Genomic DNA, 26,803 nt, shown 5'->3' on the forward strand with positions numbered 1-26,803 from the left:
TAAACTTTAAAACTTATACAGTAATGTAAGACAGGCAACTTGAACTCGGCGTGTAATCTATGAACCTAATACAGTAATGTAAGACAGGTAACTTGAACTCGGCGTGTAATCTATGAACCTAATACAGTAATGTAAGACAGGTAACTTGAACTCGGCGTGTAATCTATGAACCTAATACAGTAGTGTAAGACTGGTAACTTGAACTCGGCGTGTAATCTATGAACCTAATACAGTAATGTAAGACAGGTAACTTGAACTCGGCGTGTAATCTATGAACCTAATACAGTAATGTAAGACAGGTAACTTGAACACTCGGCGTGTAATCTATGAACCTAATACAGTAATGTAAGACTAACTTGAACTCGGCGTGTAATCTATGAACCTAATTCAGTAATGTAAGACAGGTAACTTGAACTCGGCGTGTAATCTATGAACCTAATACAGTAATGTAAGACAGGTAACTTGAACTCGGCGTGTAATCTATGAACCTAATACAGTAATGTAAGACAGGTAACTTGAACTCGGCGTGTAATCTATGAACCTAATACAGTAATGTAAGACAGGTAACTTGAACTCGGCGTGTAATCTATGAGCCTTACACAGTTATGTAAGACTGATAACTTAAACTCGGCGTGTAATCTATGAACCTAATACAGTAATGTAAGACTGATAACTTGAACTCGGCGTGTAATCTATGAACCTAATTCAGTAATGTAAGACTGGTAACTTGAACTCGGCGTGTAATCTATGAACCTAATTCAGTAATGTAAGACTGGTAACTTGAACTCCGAGTATGAACCTAATACAGGTTTGTCACATTGGTGATACGAACCTGCCTGCAATCATCTAGTAATTCTTTGCAGAAACACTGGTAACATGGGCCACAACCGTAAACATAGCGTACTGCAGTAAGGTAGTTTCAATGCAAGTAATATGTTAACCTTGGGACGTCAGGTACCATGAATGGTGACTGTAATCTGTTAACCTTAGGGAGTAAGGTCACACGAATGGTGACTGTAATCTGTTGACCTTAGGAAGTAAGGTAACACGAATGGTGACTGTAATCTGTTGACCTTAGGAAGTAAGGCAACACGAATGGTGACTGTAATATGTTGACCTTAGGAAGTAAGGCAACACGAATGGTGACTGTAATCTGTTGACCTTAGGAAGTAAGGCAACACGAATGAACACGAATGACTGTAATCTGTTGACCTTAGGAAGTAAGGCAACACGAATGGTGACTGTAATCTGTTGACCTTAGGAAGTAAGGTAACACGAATGGTGACTGTAATCTGTTGACCTTAGGAAGTAAGGCAACACGAATGGTGACTGTAATCTGTTGACCTTAGGAAGTAAGGCAACACGAATGGTGACTGTAATCTGTTGACCTTAGGAAGTAAGGTAACACGAATGGTGACTGTAATCTGTTGACCTTAGGAAGTAAGGTAACACGAATGGTGACTGTAATCTGTTGACCTTAGGAAGTAAGGTACCATGAATGGTGACTGTAATCTGTTGACCTTGGGAAGTAAGGCAACACGAATGATGATTGTAATCTGTTGATCTTGGGAAGAAAGGTACCATGAATGGTGACTGTAATCTGTTGACCTTAGGAAGTAAGGTAACACGAATGGTGACTGTAATCTGTTGACCTTGGGAAGTAAGGCAACACGAATGGTGACTGTAATCTGTTGACCTTGGGAAGTAAGGTAACACGAATGGTGACTGTAATCTGTTGACCTTGGGAAGTAAGGCAACACGAATGGTGACTGTAATCTGTTGACCTCATGCAAAAAGGTAACTGTATTAACTCTGAAAGCAGTACACAAAACGTCAGCAGGAAGGTAAGATGTTGGACCAAAGCGCAGCTATATCGTGATGACTTCCTCAGTGTTGACAGCGTGACAAGGTGCTATATGTCAACATCAAGACACAATGACAGATCGGACATTTGTTAACAAATGGGCGTCACATATTTTCTCGGCATGTCCGTTTTATCATCCAACACGCTCGGCAGTGCGGTGTACCTGTTTAAAAGCAAAGCTCTGTTCCATTATGTAAGGTGCCCTAGCAACTTCCTGAGATACAGCTTCACGACAGTTACACACGTACAATAGGGTTCACACAGCACCAGATTTTACCAAGCCTCTGTGTTGGACATGCCGGGTGGGACATGTATAGCTTCACACTTGAGTCCCATATCTTGATATGTTTACCTACATACTGTCCCTAATCTCGACCTAACAGATTCGATATATTCCTCGGGAAACAAGAGCCTCATTTCTCGACATTCGTCAATGGATTTCTTATCTACACACTGAAGTCCCATATCTCGACATATGAGATCAGATGTGTTCATCTTTACACTGGAGGCCCTAACCTTGACATATGAGATGAGACATGTTCATCTTTACACTGGAGTCTCTTATCTTGACATATGAGATCAGATATGTTCATCTTTACACTGAAGTCTCTTATCTTGACATATGAGATCAGATATGTTCATTTTTACACGGGAGTCTCTTATCTTGACATATGAGATGAGATATGTTCATCATTACACTGGAGTCTCTAATCTTGACACATGAGATGAGATATGTTCATCTTTACACTGAAGTCTCTTATCTTGACATATGAGATGAGATATGTTCATCTTTACACTGGAGGCCCTTATCTTGACATATGAGATGAGATATGTTCATCTTTACACGGGAGTCCCTTATCTTGACATATGAGATGAGATATGTTCATCTTTACACTGGAGTCCCTTATCTTGACATATGAGATGAGATATGTTCATCTTTACACTGAAGTCTCTTATCTTGACATATGAGATCAGATGTGTCAATCTTTACACTGAAGTCTCTTATATTGACATATGAGATGAAATATGTTCATCTTTACACTGGAGTCTCTTATCTTTTACACTGAAGTCTCTTATCTTGACATATGAGATGAAATGATCTTTACACTGGATCTTGACAAATGAGATGAGATATGTTATCTTGACAAATGAGATGAGATATGTTCATCTTTACACTGAAGTCTCTTATCTTGACATATGAGATGACACATGTTGATCCGCGCGCTTGCGTCGCTCACCTCCACATACCATCTTGCTATCCACACAAGTCTCATAACTCGACATGTTCACTTAAAGATATAATCCAATATATTGACGATAGGGATGGTTCGAGACAAGCATACATTTTCTTCAGATCTTTGTCTCACTAAACCAGTGGGCGTCTGTTGGACGCAGCAGTAAGTATTATTACAACTTCGAGACAAAGATTGTTGCCTATCGTATTTCGGCTGTAGAGGTGACTTGTATGAGTAAGTGAATGTAGTTACAAGCCGCAGTCACAAAATGTCGTGCGTTTCCATAGCTTCATGTAATAACCATCAAGTCTAACCTGGCATACCTGTGGTCAATAACATGAACAACGGCACGCTGACATTGTAACCACAGCGCTTGAGACATACACACCTGTACACACCTGTAAGGTGTACGTGCCGGAAGATGAAACACTCTGAAACCCAACATCACGCTTCGGTAACACGTGCAGGTGTTCATCTAGATAAAACTTCTCTATCCTGCTTTAGAGCGTTACTGCAATAAATGGATGATTACCATATTCGACCTTGTGCAGATCTAACTCCTCGCAACTTGAAAAACATACAAGCTATTATATAGTTTTCAGATTTACATTCATACGAACCTTTCTCCATAGCAATCGCCTGTATGTGGCAAACCATTTACATTTCAAAGAAGGACAACCGAGATACTCATTTCAAAAGCAGAACACGCCATGAACTCAGGGGTCTGTTTCCTCAACGCACTGAAGCTTCAAGTTGAGGAAAAAACAAGGACGACATATTAAGTGTCTGAACGCGGATGACATCAAGCATACAGGTATTCATGCAAGGTAGGATTCGCTTCACAGGAACGTCTTTGACTCTTCATGTGCTCAAAAATAAATACTTGCTGTCATTAACAGTCGCATTTATGTCACTTTCATATATATTTTCATAACTTATATAACTGATGTTGAAAATATGAAAACGGGTAATTCCGAGTACATAAAATGCATTAACCCGTATGCTATACTTATACATGTCATTTCAGCTCAGGTCGTAACAACGAGCTAGTTTCCTGTGGCGCAGCCATATTTCAGTCCAACAATGACAGATTTGACACATTTGCAACTGATTCTTAAATACGAAACGGTTAAAAAATTCAACGCCTTGCAAAATGGCTAGTTGAATGTTTTGTGTGTTTGTTGTTTAACGCCAGTATTAGAGTATTATGACGGTGGTCTGTAAATAAATAAGACTGAATCAAATAATCCCGTGATTGACATCATGAGCATCAATCCACGCAATATACTGAGAAACTCAAACAAGTCAGCATCTGCTCCTTTTAGCCGCTTAATGCAAGAAGAATACTTTTAGTTTGCTGGGGATGTCTATTTGCTGATGTTTCCAACTGTGACGCATGGAGGGATACAAAATGATAAAAAAAACCGGCTGTTGAAAACGTTGGTGCTAAACTTTCGCCAAACGTGTGACTGAGAGAGTATAATCTGCTGCAGATGGTATATACTTTGTATTAACATTGCCGAAGTCGGAATATAACATGCACTAGATTCCGCTGCGTCTATCGTCGTGATTCTCCAGCACTATTCACAGGAAATGACCAAATCATGAACGATCGTATTTCGTAATAAAACTGTCAGCAGACCATTAACGTCTCGTCGGCAGTTCCTCAACCACTGGCAAAGGGGGTATCATATAACTATAATCAAATAAAACAGGGACCTAACAAGTTTGGTTTTGGTTCATTTGGGTGTTATTTCTGACCGCACTCAGCAATATTCCAACTAGATGACGACGGTTTGTAAATAAACCAGTCTGGACCAGACAATCCAGTGACCGACATAATGAGCATCGATCTACGCAACTAAGATGCGATCTGTGTCAACCACTTCATTGAGCCTGACCGACCGATCCCGAAAGTCCCGACATGCACGGGTTGAAGATCTATTCCAACCCGGATCTTCACGGGTCAGTAAAATGTATAAATGAGTGAGTGATTTAGTTTTACGCCGCTTTTAGCAATATTCCAGCAATATCACGGCGGGGGACACCAGAAATGGGCTTCACACATTGTACCCATGTGGGGATTCGAACCCGGGTCTTCGGCGTGACGAGCGAACGCTTTAACCACTAGGCTACCCCACCGCCCCGTAAAATGTATATGATGAAAAATGTTGCATCATAGCCATGTTACATTGCCTTGGAAAATCTAGAGTGGTCAAAACTAAAGTAATTGGGAACCGGACAACTGTGCAACGGAACGGTTAAGATTACATGAGTTCGAATACAATATACCCTAAGTGATATTCCATAGGACGAGACAGCATACTGCAGGGTAAATGCATGTCAAGTTAGCTCCAGAAGGGTTAAGCTGCTCGTTGAAACATTTGATACCGCCGCGCTTATGGCCGCCTGTTGTAAATATTGGAAATGAATTATGGGGAAGTCAGTGAAGTTATCTGAAACTTGAGTCATGAAAACTGTCATGAATGGTTGTGAGTGAAAGACGAAGAGCGATCGTCAACGGAGTGGTCGGAAAACACATGCCTGTGTAGAGGATAGCATTAAGCGTGTTCATGGTGGTATTGTACAATACCAACATTAGGCCTTGGAATGACACACATTATCGATACGACCTGTTGATCAGCTCCACAGTTCCCCCTTTCCCTACCCTCCTTCATTTTGTGAGCATTGTGTTATGTACCTTAAACCTGCAGATCGTCATATGAGCGAAATATTCTCAAGCACGACGTAAAACCCAATTTCACCTCACCTTATCCTGCAGACGGTACACTAGGTATGATTAACGATTGTTATGGATTAAAGAATCACTGGTATCTTTAAACAGCCCGGATTGAAATCGTCCGGCCCATGTACGACCACATTAACGAGGATGAGAATAAACAGGTTTGACTGCACTCTCAACTAGTACAGTCTGTCTAACCAAGACACGTACTGGGAATAAAAGTAAAATATATTGAAATGCGTGTTACGAATATAATAATATACTGAACGTAAGTAAACGATGATCGATCGTTTAATCAAATGTGATTTAACTCATCGTATTCATATATTACCCATATATGTCTGCATATCAAAACATTAATCAACTCAAATTATAATTTGTCAAGTAACCTTCACAAATTGTAAATCGTTCAATGCGTATAACTTGTAAAAAAATTCACTGTAACGTACCTCTTTAGTGTCGATATTTTGACTGCAGATCCGAAAAATGACATGGCTGTGTTTGAAATCAACCCACTGGGCTAGCGATCATGTAAACTCCACCATTAGAAGTTCAAATCCACATCCACAGGTGCCCAACTTCCCGACAAATGTCAACAGTCAGCGACAAAACCACCAGCATCCAACACACTGTAACAGGACCGATCTACAAGCCGTGTTGTTTACGTTTGCTCTGAACGCGGGAAACTGTCGTCTGCTTCCCGCTACTTGCAGACGACACCAAATAATGACAACAATCAATCGGAGGGGCGCTGTGGAAAGGAAGTCATTCTACAACTAGTAGACCCCGGACAGCAGATTGCTGGGCCTAATCACACCTTCCCCTGCAAACGGCAGTCATGTGAAATATAGAAGCGTCGCCCGAGGCTGACGGCCTGCCTTCGGCTGTTCTCCGGCTACCACCGACACGCTCTCCCAAATCGTCAACGCTCAACGGTAGTTGCGGACAATATTTAGCTCGTGTCAGCATACCGGCGCATCCTTTGCTATAGTGTCTTCTGTTACTGTTATAACGCAACCGCGCCTCAGCGCATGACGTTAGAGGAAAATAGGATCCAACGTTGAGATGTCTTAGCTTCCTTTTAAATGACGATATTTCTTCGCTTATCATTGAAAGAGCCCGGGAAGGCCGGTTTAGCCACATCTGATAAAGTCATTCTGTCTGTTCCATGTGCTCGTGTGAGATGTGAATTTTTTTGTTGCAGCGATGCACAGAGGAATCCAATCGATCAGCACTTCAGAAATTGTGCATTGAAACAGCTTTTATCCTTTCTCATAAATATTCATACCACGGCGAGATGTCATAACAACTTCAGATATCACAATTTATAAACATATCTCCTGATTTCATAGTGAGCATAATTCCAAAATATTTTTTAGTTCTTTCTCAAAATGACGAGGGCGGAAACATTCTTCATTCCAAACATCACGATGAAATCACAGCCGTAATAATTCCCACGACGGTTTTTGTGTGCTCGGAGGCAAAATCATCCCTGAATATCTTAACACTTTATTATGTCATCCGATCAATTCAATATCTCCTGACCAATATCATATCTCAAATACTGAAATCAGTCTGCAAACTGCAGTATTCATTATGCAGATGTCTTCTCAACAAACTCGTCCAGGCTAAAAATATTTCTTCTACGATCCCCAGAGTTTCATGCATTTCATTTTCTCGAGCACAAGGCTATACTGAGACACAACAAAGAGTCTTGAGCAGGGGGACAGTACACCGTCCAAATCGGCGTTTACAGTTGACCTACATATGTATATATCAACCAAACATATTGAAGCGTGTTGGGACTGAAATATTCGAAGTTTGACTTGAGATTAGACACATATAAATGGACATGTTTGATAAACACTATCAGTCTCCGCGAACAATCTTCCAGATGGAATTTTGGACAAATGTGTGAAACGTTTACGTGGACATAGTTGTCTGCCAATCGATCCCTAGATAGAGCCCGACCGACACTAGATGATCAGTGATGTAACGCTGTGGCTGATGGTGGGTCGGACTGTAGGTTCATCAGCCAACACTCTGACATGTGTTCTGACACGACAACTGACACTGGAACCAACAACTACAGCTCGGAGTTGGTATACAGACACGCTGCAGCGACATTTGCTGCTGTTACTCCCACTTCTGCTGCTACTACTACTACCACTTCAGCTACTCCTACTACTACTCCTCCTCCCCTCCCCCTCCTCCTACTATTACTATTGTTGCTGATGCTGCTATCACTACAACTACTACGACTACTACATACTGCTGGGCTGTGGCTGCTGTATTTATCTACTGTTGTGAAATTTACAGCTGTAGTTGTTACAGAGGTTACAACAGAAGTAGTTGTTACAGAGGTTACAACAGAAGTAGTTGTTACAGAGGTTACAACAATAGTAGTTGTTACAGAGGTTACAACAGCAGTAGTTGTTACAGAGGTTACAACGGCAGTAGTTGTTACAGAGGTTACAACAGCAGTAGTTGTTACAGAGGTTACAACAGAAGTAGTTGTTACAGAGGTTACACGAGAAGTAGTTGTAACAGAGGTTACAACAGCAGTAGTTGTTACAGAGGTTACAACAGAAGTAGTTGTTACAGAGGTTACAACAGCAGTAGTTGTTACAGAGGTTACAACAATAGTAGTTGTTACAGAGGTTACAACAGAAGTAGTTGTTACAGAGGTTACAACAGAAGTAGTTGTTACAGAGGTTACAACAGAAGTAGTTGTTACAGAGGTTACAACAATAGTAGTTGTTACAGAGGTTACAACAGCAGTAGTTGTTACAGAGGTTACAACAATAGTAGTTGTTACAGAGGTTACAACAATAGTAGTTGTTACAGAGGTTACAACAGAAGTAGTTGTTACAGAGGTTACAACAGCAGCAGTTGTTATAGAGGTTACAACAGTAGCAGTTACAGTAGTTACAACAGCATTAGCTGTTATAGCAGTTACAACAGTAGCAGTTACAGTAGTTACAACAGCATTAGCTGTTATAGTTTACAACAGAAGTAGTTGTTACAGAGGTTACAACAGCAGTAGTTGTTACAGAGGTTACAACAGTAGTAGTTGTTACAGAGGTTACAACAGAAGTAGTTGTTACAGAGGTTACAACAGCAGTAGTTGTTACAGAGGTTACAACAGCAGTAGTTGTTACAGAGGTTACAACAATAGTAGTTGTTACAGAGGTTACAACAATAGTAGTTGTTACAGAGGTTACAACAGTAGTAGTTGTTACAGAGGTTACAACAGCAGTAGTTGTTACAGAGGTTACAACAGCAGTAGTTGTTACAGAGGTTACAACAGCAGAAGTTGTTACAGAGGTTACAACAGCAGTAGTTGTTACAGAGGTTACAACAGAAGTAGTTGTTACAGAGCTTACAACAGAAGTAGTTGTTACAGAGGTTACAACAGCAGTAGTTGTTACAGAGGTTACAACAGCAGTAGTTGTGGTGGTTACAGCAATAGTAGTTGTAATTACAACAACATTAGCTGTTATAGTAGTTACAACAGCATTAGCTGTTACAGTAGTTACAACAGCATTAGCTGTTATCGTAGTTACAACAGTAGCAGTTAGAGTAGTTACAACAGTAGCTGTTACAGTAGTTACAACAGCATTAGCTGTTATAGTAGTTACAACAGTAGCAGTTACCGTCGTTACAACAGCATTAGCTGTTACAGTAGTTACAACAGTAGCAGTTACAGTAGTTACAACAGCATTAGCTGTTATAGCAGTTACAACAGCAGCAGTTTCTGTAGTGGTTACAACGACAGTAGTTATAATAGCTGTTGTAGCCACTGTAACTACTGATGTTGTTAACCACTACAATTACTGCTGTTGTAACCACTATAACTCAGCGGATCATGAACCGAAACATGTTATACAGGATCAGGAATATGGCTCATCTTGTCGTGGACCATAAATCTGACTCTTACTACAGACAGTCAACCAACTGTGTCTTTTGTACTTCACGGGAAACTTTCATAAACCGTTCTGGAACAAAAGAGGTTCCATGTGCCGGAATATCATAAACTGGTCCATGATGTCCGGGTCATGAACCTATCAATAGTGATAACTGTTCAGGATTCAGGCATGTTGTTCAGGATCATGAGATGATCAATATTTTATGGGACAATGAACTGATCCATGTTGTGTGGGATGATGAACTGTTCTAGTTTGGTTCGGTTTGAACTAATAAATATTTTATCGCATCATGAACCCATACACGTTGTGCTGAATCATGAACTGGCCCTTGTTTTGCTGGATCATGAACTAACCCTTGGTGTACCGGATTGACCATTTTACTCCATCATCGCAACCGACGATTCAAGTTAATCGAATGCACGGTCCCAGCCCCCCTGTAAAACCACCTCACAGACTCGATCCGAATGCATATTTCATGAAACGACCTCCAGGCTATGCAATAATTGTTCGCTGAGTCTTCAGGCAGCTCAATTAAATGAATCCGTAAACTTCACATTACAGCGGGGACCCCTTCTTCAAACAAAGGTAAACCCCGGCAATGAAATATTCACGAAAAGAACTATTCAACAAGTTAACCGTGTTGTTACCAAGCCAAGATAATCAACATGTTATGTAAAGACGTGCAAGCATCTGCTGCCGGATCAGCAACATACGCCCAAACCCAGACGGTCTGTTAAGGTGAAACATAAACACAATTCTATAAGTGTTGCACGATTTACTTTGTAGACTATTGTGGTTCTCAGAACAATCATGCCCATGGTGTCTACCCATAAATAAATATAACCGATTTGGCTGTAATCGTAACTGCTAAAAAATCGCTATATATCTGAGGATGGAAATAAGGTTAGTGGCCATACATTTCACGTTACATAGCATTTTCTAAATAAGTGTTGATTTTTGTATGATGTATAGACATAAACTTTCAGATGATAATGTAATTTGTTGAATGGACTGTGTATTATGGACAAGTCACATCTGCCTGACCTGATCTAGAGGTACTATGGTGATTACCAGTACAGGCAACCTCGCTTAACCTCCGAAACAGATTCCATTGTTCGTAAGAGCCAGAATGGCGGGGGAAATTATATGAATGGATATAATAATTAGTGATGACACCATGGCCAGTAGATGGTAAAGAGGGTAAGCTTCAGATTCATCTTACATCGCAGTGGGGTAGCCAAGTGGTTAAAGTGTTCGCTCGTCACGCCGAAGACCCGGGTTCGATTCCCCACATGGGAACAATGTGTGAAGCCCATTTCTGGTGTCATTCCCCCGCCGTGATATTGCTGGAATGCTTAATGCTAAAAGCGGCGTAAAACCGAACTCACTCAGTACACAGTGACCGCTCAACCTGATAGCTAAACTACTGTTTACTTTCTATTAATCTAATCTTATATCAGCCTGATGTTCTCAGACTTCCCCTTGGCTCTGAGGGTGCGTCAATTCGCCGTGCAGAATTTCGCCCCTTTAGCCAGTCAGGATCCAATGTTTTTAGGTTCTATTTCATTCCAGTTACATTGTTAGTCAGCACTATACCCGTGGTCGCTGGTGTCACGTCAGATTTGCGTCTATTTGAGCCTTGCTCCCAAATAAAGCCGACCCGGCCTGACATATCTGGAACACTGTTCATTATCTAATATCTCACTCACTCACTCACTCACTCTGACTTCCCAGATCCTTTTGAACATTAGTTATGAAGTCGGTATTCAGCCCATTCCCAATTGATTATATAAATGTTATTGTTTGTGCAGCTTCTATTTTAGTGAACCTGGATTCAAATGAAACTGTATATTGATCGGGATATGATTGTATACCGGATGCAGGCACAACGCAGATACGCAGCTGTTAGGTCCGGTTTTATCGTGATAGCGCACACTCGTATAGTCTCATCGATTAAAAACCCACGGCCGTCAACAAATTGACGTCCCAGCCACGTTAGCTATTCCCACACTTTCCCACAGCGATATCAACGACAAACACGACCACGGTTACCTCCCCTTAGCGATAATTTCTTGGAGTTATTCCCTTGACGATTGTGCTGGAAACTGCACAATCGTAACAAGTAATGTTCGAGCCAGTATCAAAGTAACAAAAATAAATACTGGTTACAGATTTTTAAAGTCAAAATATACATTTCTTTAAATACATGCACTTCATAAATATAGTTGAGGGAAATTTAACTCAACACATTCGCTTTACTCGTGAATCCTTAACGTTGTATTTCATTATTCGTGAACTATTTCCGTGCAAATCAACCGTGATATTTGCTGCAATCGTAATACACCTCCTCGGAATTAATGCAAAAGCTCATGCGTTGCTTTGTAGAAAGGGGCCGGGGTCAGTCAGTAGTTAATTCGATTTCCTTATAGATAATCTACGTCACGATGATGTCTCAGTTGTGTGTCAAGACAGCCAGAGGCACAAGGCGTTGTTCGCTACGGCTGTGTTCCAATACTTTAGCACAGAGTAATGATAGCCTTTTCAATGCGATCATGTTGCACCTCCGTCATTTCCTGCAGTTGATGTTCACTTGTCACAATCCGGTTGGGTGGGATGCTCCTATTGGCACTTTTTATGAAGTTATTCTGTCTGAAAGCCACCTGAGACATTAAACAAAGTGTAGTTTGTGACGTCGACTGTAAATCTACCTCATCACTCAATTCCACAACTGAACCCGGATCTTTAGCATGACGAGCAAACGCCTAAACCCTTGATCAACCTCTATTGTCCTCGTGCTGGAAATGTGGCGTTAAGATTGCGCAGATATGTGATATACATGTTGAAAATATACCTTTGAGTACACTGTTTTATTACATATTCACGTGTAGGAGATGTCTTTTGCAGAGTTTACTGATAACAATTATACGATATTTTCCGGATATCTGATGACGGCATCCTGTATTAAGTTAGTCTGTCTCACAGTCCCTGAACCACATTATTTTCCCAGCAACATAGTCCTCCCTGCAATGCTAAAGCCCCAGATGAAGCAAATCTAGATTTCTCCAGGTTCAGGTTCTGAATCTCTGGTCTCCCTGGGGCTCCTTTTCAATTTACATGGATTTATTTGTTATAATCCAAATTATATACATTCAGAGACACAGCGTTAGTCTAGTATTAAGTGAGTAAGTGAGTTGGTTGAACAGAACGCCTCTGTGATCCGTGATTCAATATTATGAATGTAATATTTTGGAGGAAAGCCCGTGAATGAAGACTAAGCGACTTTCAGAAGCTTATACATATAGTATGACCAGAAATTATTGAGAATTTTAGGAATATGTTTAATTAGATTTCTAGTATAAACAACCTTGACCAGCTATCAAGTGCTTGGTTTCATTCAAGAGAGACAACTTCGTTAATCCTTTTTCGTTAGCTTGTGAAGAGTTATCCCCATTTGTTTACTTGCTAGCAGACGACATTTTCAGTGATCCTCAGTCTGGATGATTTAGAGAAGGGAAGTTGATTTTAGAGTATTATAACAAGGACATCAGATCAGCTAAAGTGATTTCAAGTAGAACAGGCATCCCTTTGTCCACAGTTTATTCTGTTTTGAAAAATATTGCAAATGGATATGGCATTGAGCACCAGGGAGGCGCAGGTAGGCCCAGAAAATTGACTGCCGGTGACAGGAGGCGGCTTGGTATTCTTGTTTCTAAAACCAAACGAAGGCGTTTAGAAAACTTAAAAACTTAAGGCTGGTTATGATTGATAGAGGAACTGTGGCTGTCTGTAAGGAGACAATTAGAACTGAGCTGCATGCAATGGGTTGGCAGAAAAGTCGAGGAAATCCATCACCGATCATGAAACCTGAACAAAAGGAGCAAAGGTTGAACTGGTGCTTACAACATAGAAATTTTAACTGGGACATTGTAATTTACTCAGATGAAAGTTCTGTGTGGCTATTTCCTAATACACTGAAATTCTGGACCAAACAAACTGAAAAACCTTTGTATCAGCGCCCAAAGTACAGTCCGAAATTTAACGTGTGGGGTGGCATATATGTGTTTCGATCCTAAGATCATAGTACCCTGCCTGTCTCACGGCCATGGGTTTAAGTAAGGACTGTGAAGCTCGGTGTCAGTATACTGTGTCTGGGTGGGGCCTCCATCGCAAACCAAGGCACGGTATCTGTTGCCAAGATGCATAAAACCGACATTAGTCTGTAATAGCACAAACAAAAGCACCGACGTTCAAACCCATGTCACCTGACCTCAGTAGTGGACTGCCCGTTGCTCAAAGCGAGGTGGTTTGAAAGTCACCCCAGCTACACAACAACCGACTACATGTGTCAGTGGGAGGATTCGAGTGAGTGATTTGATTTTCTGACGCTCAAAGACCCGGACATTTATGCAACAAACAAAACAAGACTCGTGAGTGAAGTACGTCAACGTCATGAGGGACAGCGTCACGGCTGGAGATGTTCCACCCAACACCGCGTGGTGCTGAATCTTAGACACACAGACACATGCTGATGAGAGTGATTTCACGGGCGCTTCTAGGAGAGCTGATTTGGCACTCGTAAAGATCGAAGTGATCTCACCCCAAATATAGCCATGAGCTACGTGAGTGAGTGGGTGAGGTTTTACCCCGCTTTTAAAAATGTCAAAAGATATCACAGCAATAGGGCTGGAGTCTGGAGAATCGAAACAGTTGAGACCAAATCATACCAATGTTTCTGACTTGGATTGAATGTCTGCCTAATTTTTACTCCAGACGCGGTCATTTGCAGTCCAAAGTCAGACAGTTGGACTATTGCTGAGTTAAACAACAAAATGACATGGGTATAAGACAAATACCTTTGTCATTATGCGTTCCCCGGTCGGTCAGTAGATGTGATGGTTATAGTGTCTGTATACTCCCCAGGGAGTTGAGATTGATAATACGAAGTGCCGTTGAGATTGACATCCAATGATAGAGAGAAAAATACCAGCGCCTTGAGCATGCACTAGTTGCCTGGATATGTGCGCTATATAAATATCCTATAATAATAATAATAATAACAGAATCACGAATTCCCTTCAAGATCGCTACATCCGGGTCCATCACCTGCGTAATCGGCATGCCCTACTCAACCGTGACTGCCACATAATAATAATACCAGGTTTGAGGAGAGTGTCAGCTCAAACGATTAGAAACCGCCTGAAAGAAGCGGGTTTACGTGCCTGTAGACCAGTTGTTGGACCTTGTACTACGCCCCCTACATCGACGCCGACGACTCCAGTGAGTGGTGCAACAACTTAAAGGATACGGACTTTACAAAGCTGGAGGCGCATCTGGTTTTCTGATGAATCACGTTTTCTTTGCAACGTCACGACAGAAGACAGCGTCTGTATAGGAGACGTCATAAACGTTTTGCGCCCATCTGCGTCCGACAGGTGGACAGATTTGGCGGAGAAAGCGTCATGGTTTGGGGAACCATCTCATACAACCAGAAATCAGACTTGGTGATCGTTCCAGGGAACCTGACAGCCCAACGTTACACCAACCACGTGTTAAAGCTTCACCTTCTCCCGATTATTGACCAACAGACACAGATTTTCCAACAGGACAACGCCCGACCGCACGTGGCTCGCATCACAATGGACTACCTGCGAATCAGAACATCACAGTTCTTCCATGGCCTTCAAAATCACCAGACCTCAACCCAATAGAACACCTGTGGGACCAGCTTGGAAACGCGTTCGACGTCGTCAGCCTCCGCCCCAAACGTTGCAACAACTGTCTCAAGCCTTGCAGGAGGAATGGAGGAGGATCCCCAAAAGCACGGATTCAAAGACTGATCATGTCCATGGACAGGAGGTGCCAAGCTGTGTTGCAAGCTCGAGGTGGTCACAACAGGTACTGACCTCCACGCCATCTGTACGCCCGGTGCAATGGTTTCAGAGACAAATGATAGCTGCATGTTGTAAAGCTGACTCTTGACAACATCCATGTGAAATTTTACGTTCGTGCGATCATTAGTTAAAGTTTTATTTGGAAACAAAATAAAGTGTTTACATTCCTGAGTTTTCACCTGTGCGTTTCTTTTTTTGCAGAGTATAGTTTTAATGTTTTATGCTGCTACATTAGGACATATTTATACGTCCCAATTATGCATTTATATTGTTCACCTGTCCATCACTCATAGCAGTCATAACTGTGAAACTCGTGAAGATCTGGGTTAGAATTGATCTTCAGTAACTCATGCATGTCGTAAAAGACGACTAACAGGGTCGTGTGGCCAGGCTCGATCGCTGACTTGGTTCACACATGTCATCGTATCCTACCTGCGTAGATCGATCATGCTCATGCTGTTGGTCACTGGATTGTCTGGTCCAGACTCGATTATTTACAAACCACCGCAATATAACTGGAATATTGCGGCGTAAAACTTAACTCACTCACTCACTCATAACTGTGAAAACAGTAATGTTACTTGGATTGTTTGAATCTTTCTTTCTTAGTGCGGCGTAAAATAACATACCCCATTTTCCAACCAAACAATTTCAAACATTAAACCCTTCAGCCCCAACCAAACCAAGCCCCAAAATACAACAAACATGAAAAATCAAATAGTGTTAGTCTGTGAAAGGCTTCCACAGTTAGACTCACACGAGTTATCTCCCCTGTATAAATCAGTTTCACTGCGCGGTATCATTGAATATTCAACAAATGATACCTTATGCTTATGCTAGTATACAATCTGTTTTCAACCACTTACACATTTATCACAAGCCAGTGAACGATATTATGAGCATCGCTCCTCGGGACACGATGACGGACAATCGACCAGTTCACTTAACAACTGTAAATGATCTGATAGTGATGTATTTACGATTGCAAATCACCAATTCAGATCATGTCCACGTCTTAGATATGCTTGACGTACACGTCATAGATTTACAGTAGGTAGTGAAAGCAATTGTTTTTTCAGCTGACATCAAAGCTTGGTCGCACTATCAAGCATGTGTTTGTATTGGTTAACACGTCAGCTGGCAATATTTCAGTCTGATCGGCTACAGGCTTGTGGAATATCATGTTGGGGTTCGAACCCAGGCTGACGATCAGAGTATTCGACCACCCACCGCTCCTGTGTATGAGGACTATAGCTGATAGAAACATCCATACAATACAGTGTGTTTAAAAGTGAGTGAGTGAGTACGGTCTTACGCTGCATTTTGCAATATGTGTGTGTGTGTGTGCGTGACCAGAATCGGGCTTCACACATTGTACACATGATTGTACACATGTGGGGATTCGTACCCGGGCCTTCGGCATGGAACGGAATGGTCAGGCTTGCTGACCTGGGTCTGGGTGACACGTGTCATCGTATCCTAAGATCGATGCTCATGGTGTTGATCATACAGCTGACTGTTTAAACAACACACAAACAAAGAAAAATCATTTCTTGTGTGCTCGATCGTGATCCTAATACTACATAACTGGTAAACAATCCACTAGGGGTAGAGGAACCGTGTCGAATATCAGACAGACAGACAGACAGATTTTATTCAGTAATATTGGCCAACTGGCCCATGGGGGCAATTTGACCAAATTTGCTGGGGCAATTTGCAGCGGGGGCAATTCGACTGGCAATCGTACTTGATTTAATTTATGTTAGAAATACCACTGACAGTAAGCTGTAACAGGGAATGATGGAGTATAAATGAATCTCGTGGGTAATTCTTCCTTCTTCAGCTTTGGGATTTGTATGCCCCATGTGTGCTTGACTCGGAATGATCGGACCACTTCTCCTGCCTAAGTCTGTCTCTTTACTTGGAAAACGGAAGAAATGTTGGCTTTCCATTGTTCGATGATTCCGTGCATCCCCAGGTAACAGAATACACCATCGTACCATTAGCAAAAACGACAGAAACAACACGATTTGTACTACTGTAGCGCTTGGTCTTTGGCAATATGGCGGACTCCAGGCACATTTGACGTCACGAGCGGAAAGGTCACGTGGGTTCCAGCGAAATATGAATAATTGCCGAAGCTGAGATTTACAGAAACTGTTTTTCGCGATTAAAACATAATTATACATAATTTTCAATTGAAACTTTGGGAATATGTTTCTGATGACTTTATCGTTCACCCAGCAAATTATTGCAATTCACTCGTATTCTCCTTTAACAGCTCTGTGTCTACTTAAAACAAACATATTGGTACGACCAATTTCGCCTAATATTGCCTTTTCGATGCGAACAACAAACAAACAAAAACATTTCTTTTGTGCTCGATCGTGATCCTAATACTAGATAACTGGTAAACAATCCACTAGGGGTAGAGGAACCGTGTCGAATATCCTGGACATGGACTCTACATGGTACACTGGGTCCCGTTCTGAACCGGAACCCCATGGGATCTCTTAACCTGAATAATACACGTCCTCGGTCAGGGATAGCGAGCTGGACATCTGGAGCTAGAGTTCAGTGTAAAAAAAAAAGATTTATTAAAAAAAACCTGTATTGTATGCTCAGAGGCTTGTAAAGGACGATTTAATAATATCATTTTTTTCTGGTCAGAATACAGATATACTTCATTAAAGTGTTACGTGATCACCAAAACAACACGACATTTATATGTGAGGATATATGTTTGTGTAGATATAAATATACATATTTCCGCTTTGTCATTCTTCATCAAAAATAGCATCACGTACACCAGGAGGAAGCAGGCAGGGCGTCCCAGGCGCGATGAGTCATCCATATTAACAAACACTGGTATGGTCATGTAATATGACACCAGGTCATGTTGTACTCGTTGATGTTTATATATAGATATATACTTTTGCTGCAATGTTTTTCACCCGTGAAGTTGCGGGATAGAATATTGATCTTCAGTAACCCATGCTTGTCGTACGAGACGACTAACGGGATCGGGTGGTCAGACTCGCTGACTTGGTTGACACATGCATCGGTTCCCAATTACGCAGATCGATGCTCATGCTGCTAATCACTGGATTGTCTGGTCCAGACTCGATTGTTTACAGACCGGCGCCATATAGCTGGATATTGCTGAGTGCGGCATAAACTAAATTCACTCACCCATCATCATCATCATCGTCGTCGTCGTCATCATCATCATCATCATCATCATCATCATCATCATCATCATCATCATCATCATCATCATCATCGTCGTCATCTTAAGCTCAAACAATGCCGAAGCGACGTTAACAGGTGAATTGTGGAACTAATGTTGTCATTCTAATCATAGATTTTATCAAACTCAATAATATTGCTGTCACCATTATCATTACCTATGGCAGCAACATCATCATCATCATCATCATCATCATCATCAGTAGTAGTAGTAGGAGTAGCGGCAAGATCGGAACCAAGCATTGTCATCACCAGTATCATCATCATGTGTTATTTCAGACTGTACGAGGTAAACGCGTAGTCTGTGTCATGCTAACCCTGTGGTGTGGTTTGATGCTCATGTTATCAACCTCTGGTAGGGTTGATCCAGATGTTTATGGAGGCCGGAGCGATATGGCGGTTTTACATTCATTTTGACGGAAAGCAATAATCACTGGTAGATTTATATTTGAAACACGAGATGGCATGTAAAATAAAATGTTGGGATCAATAATATTCTTTAATGTAATTGTGTACACGTATATAGTATGGGCGTACACAATGCATAGAAATACAAGGTTCGTGTACGATGAAACCCCACAAAATGACACCTGTGTCATGAGATATCATACAGTTATTCTTTAATTCATTATTATGTTAAATATTGTATTAATATTTACTAAATGTTCAGTTAAATGACATTAGATCGCAACAGAGTGTTATTATATTGGCGCCGGGAGGGCAGATTCTACCTGTATCAGACAACAACAGCGTTAGGTTTGAAAAACCCAGCCTCCGGACAATTACTCCTGCGTCGTTAAAAAGAATAAAAGCATAGCATGCTAAACCGTCAACACAAGTATTGTTGCCCTGACTGGTGCTTAGAGACTGCGGCTCTTTATATACTCAACACAGAAACACATGCACGACTTACCCTTTCAAGAACCAGGGTAATTTTCTGTAGAACGTCCTCATTTGAATCACAACTTCAGCCTTCATGATATCCAACGGCGGAGTCAGATCAATTTCACAACAACGGCGGTCAAGTGTACACCAAAACAACAGGAAAGCCGGCAACAAGGGTGTCTATAGCACGTCAAGGCCTTGCTGATATAGACAAAACAGGAAGACAGGAGGAAGCGACCTCGTCCAGCTCTCAGATTTCATAACGGCGGCCATTCAAGGGCTCAACTTGTTGATATCATGTTGTTTACGATGCGCTCGTCAGCTGTCATTCACCACGCGGTCGTAAGACGTGATCGATTTCGGTGACTATTGCACAGCGTGTAAGCATCAACGTCACGTTGGCTCGTGGCTGATACACATCGATCAGCTGTTCGTGACATTGACGAGTGCATTGTGATAAACAAGTTGTCGAGGATCGCAGGGTTATTTTCAGAAATGTACTTGCTTTGGGATTAGGGTAAGGTCGTGTTTTGCTTATTAAAGCCTTCAGGATGAAATAAGGACTGTTTGTTCTCCTCGTTCTTTTTTCAGGGCATCAAAAAATAGAACAAAACGTGCTATTTACGTAGGCATGTGACCTAAAGTGTAGACTTGTCTCCAGCAGCATTGCATACACGTACACGTTAGGACTGTTTCATAAAAAACCTTGTTACATAAGTAACGACATCCATTGATTTCAGCTTCATCTTATAAACTCATTCAACACGGTGATTGTCTGAACCAGCATTTCAAACACTTAAACCTGAGGCTTATTTATGTACAGAAATATAAAAAATGTCGAGACATATTGGGATGTCAAATTATTATATAAAACGTCCGTGGAAAGACTGAGTGACTGAGTTTGGTTTTACGCCGCTTTTAGCAATATTCCAGCAACATCACGGCGGGGGACACCAGAAATGGGCTCCACACATTGTGCCCATGTGGGGAATCGAACCCGGGTCTTCGGCGTGACGAGCCAACGCTTGAACCATTAGGCTACCCCACCGCCCCTCCGTGGAAAGAAATACCAAGACTTGACTATCTTCAGAAACTTATTCCATTTTGTGTAATGGGTAAAATTGCTAAAAGAGAGAAGGGGTAAACATATCCTTCCCTACTGATAGCACCAGCCTTTCACACAATATACATGAAAGGTACATAAACACACAGAATAGTAGTCTCTAGAATATATACAATCAAGTTTTATAAAGCGTTATAATCAGTTTTAGAAGTACATACATATCAGGAACAGCAGCGCTATGAAAGAATTACAAAAAATACATTAGTCACGATAAGTATCAAGGATAATGCTGGAATATTGCTAAAAGTGGCGTAAAACCAAACTCACTCACTCCACATAAACCTGAAGGTCGTATCAAGGGTAGTAGCGTATAGTTAAGGTACAACAGCTTAAAGTTAAGATATATAGGTTATGGACGGTATTGATTTTAACAAAGTAGAAGATAGTTAAGCTTCCACGAAACTGCGGTCTGTAAACAAACCAGACAATCAACTGTCACGTGGAAATGCAGGGACTTCGCTGATTACAAGTAAAAAAAACACGTTTCGGAATTTAGATATATTTTCCATCACCTTGGAGATCAGTCTTAATGTCTTGGCCCAAACAGTTCTAAGAAGACTTCTACAGATGACTCAGCATATATAAATATTCCCAAGCTTATAAACTCATTTGGACACTGCAATACACGTAAAACTATATATTCATAAATAAATATATGTTTAAAAAACTTATAAAATGAGGAAAAGGTATACATGGATTTCAGCTTCAATTTTACTTTGAATTGGAGACTATCATCGTTCCTTCTTCAGCTGAAGGATGCTGAACGAGATTGTTTTCGGATGCAAAGGTGTAAAGAAAAGTGAAGACAGTTGATGTCGTATAATGAGTGATTTGAGTATTAGAGACCAGTATTATTCAGTATTCCAGTTGCATCCCGGTGTCAGCTGGATGTGGGAGGAAAGTACGAAGTGATGCAGGTGATAGACATTACACCCACGAGGATGGTGGGGTAGTCAAGTGGTTAAAGCGTTCGCTCGTGACGCTGAAGACCCGGGTTCGATTCTCCACATGGGTACAATGTGTGAAGCCCATTTGTGGTGTCCCCCGCCGTGATGTTGCTGGAATATTGCTAAAACTGGCTTAAAACTAAACTCACTTACTCACTCACGAGGATTGTGCTGACAGACCAATAATTCGAACCCTCAATCACACGGCCTGGCATGCACAAGGGACGCAACTCTGTGAAGCGAATTGCGTCGCCTCAGACGACTGAGCCATCAATCCCTGCAACCGGTACAATGCCATATCTAGTTCCTTACATTTCAGTAGACTAACATTTAATCCATAAAGAGAAAACTTAAATCAGTGTTGGGTGGATGTCTTTTAGTGTGACACATTAGATTAAGGCGCTATATACGACCTTGAGGAAATCTAGGATATGTTTTTTTCAGGATCTTTATAGGAGAAAACAAACATATCTGTAGAAAATATGTACATTTCAGAGACTTAACGGTATCCTTGGAAACATGTCATTAGCTCGGGATGCCATCTTGCCCGTGGTCAACAACAAGGCCTTGTCCGAATTCTGACAAGTTTACTGGCAAGTCAGGGTCAGGTCACTCTGACCCGAGGTGACCAAGAAAATGTCCGTGCTGTACATATATGGATGTCCTCTCGTATGTTACATTCAAAAGAAGCTGCAATCTATAACTACGGTGGGTTCGAATCCGAAAGTCATCCTGATTCCAGGTTTGTCAGCACTGTGCCCATGCTTAACAAATGTGGTAAAGAGCATCTAAATGCTGCATGACATCTGACCCGTGAAGATCCTGGTTAGTGTTGATATTCAGCAACCCGGGATCAGGTGGTCAGGCTCGCTGACTTGGTTAACACATGTCATCGGATCCCAGTTGCGTAGATCGATGCTCATGCTGTTGATCATTGGATTGTCTGGTCCAGATTCAAATATTTACAAACCGCGGCCATATAGCTGGAATATTGCAGGAGTGCCGGAGTACGGCGTCACTACGATTTATTTTTTGGGTCTTTTCTTGTAACACACCCACATTTTGAAGGACAGGTTTCATTTAATATTTCTAGGTGTCAGATGTAAGCAGAATGCCCAACGGACCCAGGTTATTAATCTCTGTCTACAGCCATTTAATTTTATACAGCCATTATATTGTACAGGCATTGTAATTAATTTGCTTAAATGTATTTTACACATAAACCTAGGTATATTTAGAACACAGTTAAGTTGTTTATTCAGAAGTAAATAAGGCCACCGGCCCATTTTACATGTACAGGCAAAATAACAATAGCGATACTTTAATGAGCACCAGTTGTAATGAATACATATATGTAGTTATAATGAATACATATATAAATACATGTTATCATTATATTAACTTCAAAAACTTGGCACGTTTTTAATGCGAGGAAAACATACTTTGCAAAACAGTTAGTAATGTACTTATTATCAGATTTACCAAGCAAATACATTTTTTGTAAAGACGGCGAAGTACAATAATACTGCTTTTATACAAGAATACTGCTTCTAAGGTCTGAATAAAATGGATATTGCAACAAGAAGTGGTATTCAGATTCTTGAACAATTACAATGCAAAAAGGAAAAATCTTACTTCTCGTGGAATATTACATCTTCTACCAACCTCAATCATTAAGTTATGATTTGAGCAGCGGAATTTACAGAGCGCTATACGATAAACATGAATTGGTACAACTGATAAGTAATTTTCATACATATGATTCACTTTAATTTGTCGATAAAAACTTAACTTAGAGTAAAGAGCTAAGTTATCGAACCATAGTTGCTTGTCAAGATCCACACATCTTTGCTTGAACATACTTAGAAAATGATTAACATTTTCAACACCCTGTTCTATCCCCAAAAAACCCCAAGCCCTAAACTGAATAATATTTTTTTTTTACCTTGAGAGACCATTTCTGCCAGTTTATATTGGTAAAAATAGATATGTTTTAAGATAGCATTATCCTGTTGGTATACTAATCTAAGCCAGTAACTGATTATCTTGACATGCTGATTCACCGTAACAGAATAACGTCCCAGTTCGCCTCTAGCCACAATATTTGGTACAGTCCTTCCCAGGTGTAAAACGTCCTTTAAAAAACTTGTCATGAACTTGAATAACATTGGGTGATGGGTGAAAACCCCAGACTTCACTACCATATAGTAGGATTGGCATAATCTTGACATAACACATATGCATCAAAACCCGAGATGAAAGATTCATTAAGTTTGGCATTCGAGACCTTAGCATCGACAAAACCTTCATAGCCTACTCTGACAATGTCTTTCGTGTGATATATCATGATCCAGAAGAAGAGAAGTGGACTCCAAGACACTTATAGGATGAAACTATATCAATAGAGCTACCATTTAGTGTGAAGCGTTCATATTTTTTAATTCTACCGCCTTTCCTGAAAAGCATCACTTTGGTCTTGTCAGTGTTAACCTTTAATTGCCATTATCACAATAACTTGTTAAATTATCAATTTTTTTCTGTAAACCTCCAACTGTACTATCAAACATAGCAATATCATCAGCAAAGAGTAAAATGAAAAGTTCCAGTAAATCTATATCAATACACCTTTGGTTATCCATAGACAAAAATTTAACAATATGATTAATAAAGAAAGAAAATAGAAATGGCGACATCTGACATCCTTTTCTAACACGAAGCAGGCACTCGAAAAAGACGGTACCATATTCTAACGAAATACAAGCCTTCACATCTGCATACATATTATGAAGTAAACGAAACATTTTGCCTTTAATATTACCTATCCATAGCTTATAAAACAATCCCTGAATCAAAACTGGTTTCAAATCAACAAAGACACAATAATGTCTACCCTCATTTAGAACACAGTTGTATATTTACAAGAGATGTTTGCTCGTTCAAACTGAATTTTTCTGGGTTCACCTATTTTTTTCAATTTTAAAATCGACACGATTACAATCTATTACCATTAAACTGGGGAGCAATTGTATGTTAATCGAACAACACAAGAGCAATGATCTTCATCAGCCCCAGCAGTTGTCTGACTGAGTCACGTATCATGTGAGAGAAATACATATCCCTAGCTAATTAAATAAATCATGTGGTAACATTTTGTAAACATCAAAATTTGGCATTATCCTATACTTGGAAAAATGCATGGTGTAGTAATGTGATATATATTCAGAGGCATTTCAGATAAATGGCATTGTTAGTATCTGAACTGACCAGTAACCCGCTTGAATATAACGAGACTTGGAGCAAATGATGTTTGTAACATTTGTAATATTAGCATTCGTCAACATCTGTAGACGAGGCACATTGTTGGCTATCGCCGACTTCTGGAATTCTGGAAGTAAACGGGAAAGCCTGCAGCTTCTGGTTTATGGCAGATAGCGACGATTCCATGTATATTCGTACACTATCGCTCGAAGTTAGCAACGTTGTAAACATCTACATTGTTTCTCAAGACTTCTTTGAAAACAACAATTTGCATTTATAACAATTTAGTGTCTGAAAGTAGCATTTTACACGCATTTCCTGTGATCAAGATTTAATGTAGAGTCACACTGTAGACCCCACGACATTGGATACATCAAGTATGCATGAATGGATAATGAATGTGCTGTGACGGACACTTCATCCTGTATACATATAAATCATGTATAATGGTCATCAAGAATGTGAAATATCACTAAACAATGGGTTTGCCCTCTCTCAAATATTATGTTCAATGAGCCTTCGATGGTCGATGGTTTTAAGCATGATGGAAGCTGTTCTGCTTTATGTGGGTATTGGATTTATCATCTGTGGAATCTCTGGAAATGTATTGAGTACGACATACATTCTCTCCAAAATGAAGTGGAGCAGCTTGAGACTTCTGAGGTATCTCAACGTGGTTGATACTGCCCTCCTACTCCTGGTTCTTGTCCATTGTGTTATGGATTTGATTGAAATGGATGGTCGGTCAAATATATTTGGGAGAGTAGGTACGTTTATTTAACGGGAAATGTGATGCTGACGTTCGAAATGTACCTCACTGTGTTAATTTCCTTTGTGAGATGTCTATCCATTGCAGTACCCTTCAAGTTTGCAACCTACACGAGGGACGCTGTAGTGAACAAGTTACTCATAGGACTTGCAATTTGGGCATTTTTATGCAACTTGCACCTCGTACCGTCGATATGGTCTCTGGAAGTCGTGGACAGTACCAACATCACATCGAGATCTACTGACGCTGATTTCTATCTCACCTCGATATGTCCGGATTGATTCCCATACTGTTCTTACTTCTCTGCAACACCAATCGGGCCATTTCAAGATGTAGAATGCGATCACTCGGGGGAGATAACAATCAGCGTGGATCCCAAGAACGAGGGAGAATAAGTTTGACGTTACTTGTCCTGGCAATTACAACAATGTTTGTGGGAACACAGGGTCCTATGACTGAGTAGATCCTAATCCTAAACATTCGAGGAGGTGTTGGAAATTCAGCGTCTAAAACAATGGGTTACTATGACACATTCATGGTCATCACAAACTGCTCAACTAACATAATTGTCTACTGTTTGATAGGAAGAGAATTCAGAAGGACCTTGCTGGCATTGTGCAGAAGACGAGAAGTATATGCAGGCGAAATGATTTAAAAATATATCTTCCTTTGTACGGATGTGTATGTTCCACTTGGGTAAGTGTTTATAACGTTTTGTAAAATGGACACAGGATTTTTTAGTATGACATGTTTTCCTGCTATATTATCGCGATCAATTGAATTAACCCTCTTGGAGTTGATTAACTGGCTGTTGCGTTCGTACTATCGTTCCAAGCATGCTACAAGAATATGACGTTGACGTGGCGGTGTTTGGTCCTGTGCATAGAGCTCAGGTCACAAATCACTCGAC

General features: G+C 40.7%; 1 protein-coding gene across 2 annotated transcripts in view; it reads right to left on the reverse strand.

The window, feature by feature from the left end:
* LOC124265450 (proline-rich protein 5-like) overlaps nt 1-20,058 on the reverse strand; it is a 73,271-nt gene extending 53,213 nt beyond the window's left edge. Inside the window, exon 1 of one of the 2 annotated variants that reach the window (XM_046700241.1) lies at nt 19,825-20,058. In XM_046700241.1, coding sequence (XP_046556197.1) covers nt 19,825-19,889 — 65 coding nt within the window. In that variant the 5' untranslated portion in view covers nt 19,890-20,058. Of the gene's footprint in view, nt 1-6,291; nt 6,777-19,824 lie in introns of those variants that run through there. The other variant, XM_046700242.1, reaches the window with a different exon arrangement.
* Between the last annotated feature and the right edge of the window lie 6,745 nt (nt 20,059-26,803).

Source organism: Haliotis rubra, unplaced genomic scaffold, assembly GCF_003918875.1.
Source record: "Haliotis rubra isolate DU_JTF1 unplaced genomic scaffold, ASM391887v1 Scf98, whole genome shotgun sequence".
Lineage (NCBI taxonomy): Eukaryota > Metazoa > Mollusca > Gastropoda > Lepetellida > Haliotidae > Haliotis > Haliotis rubra.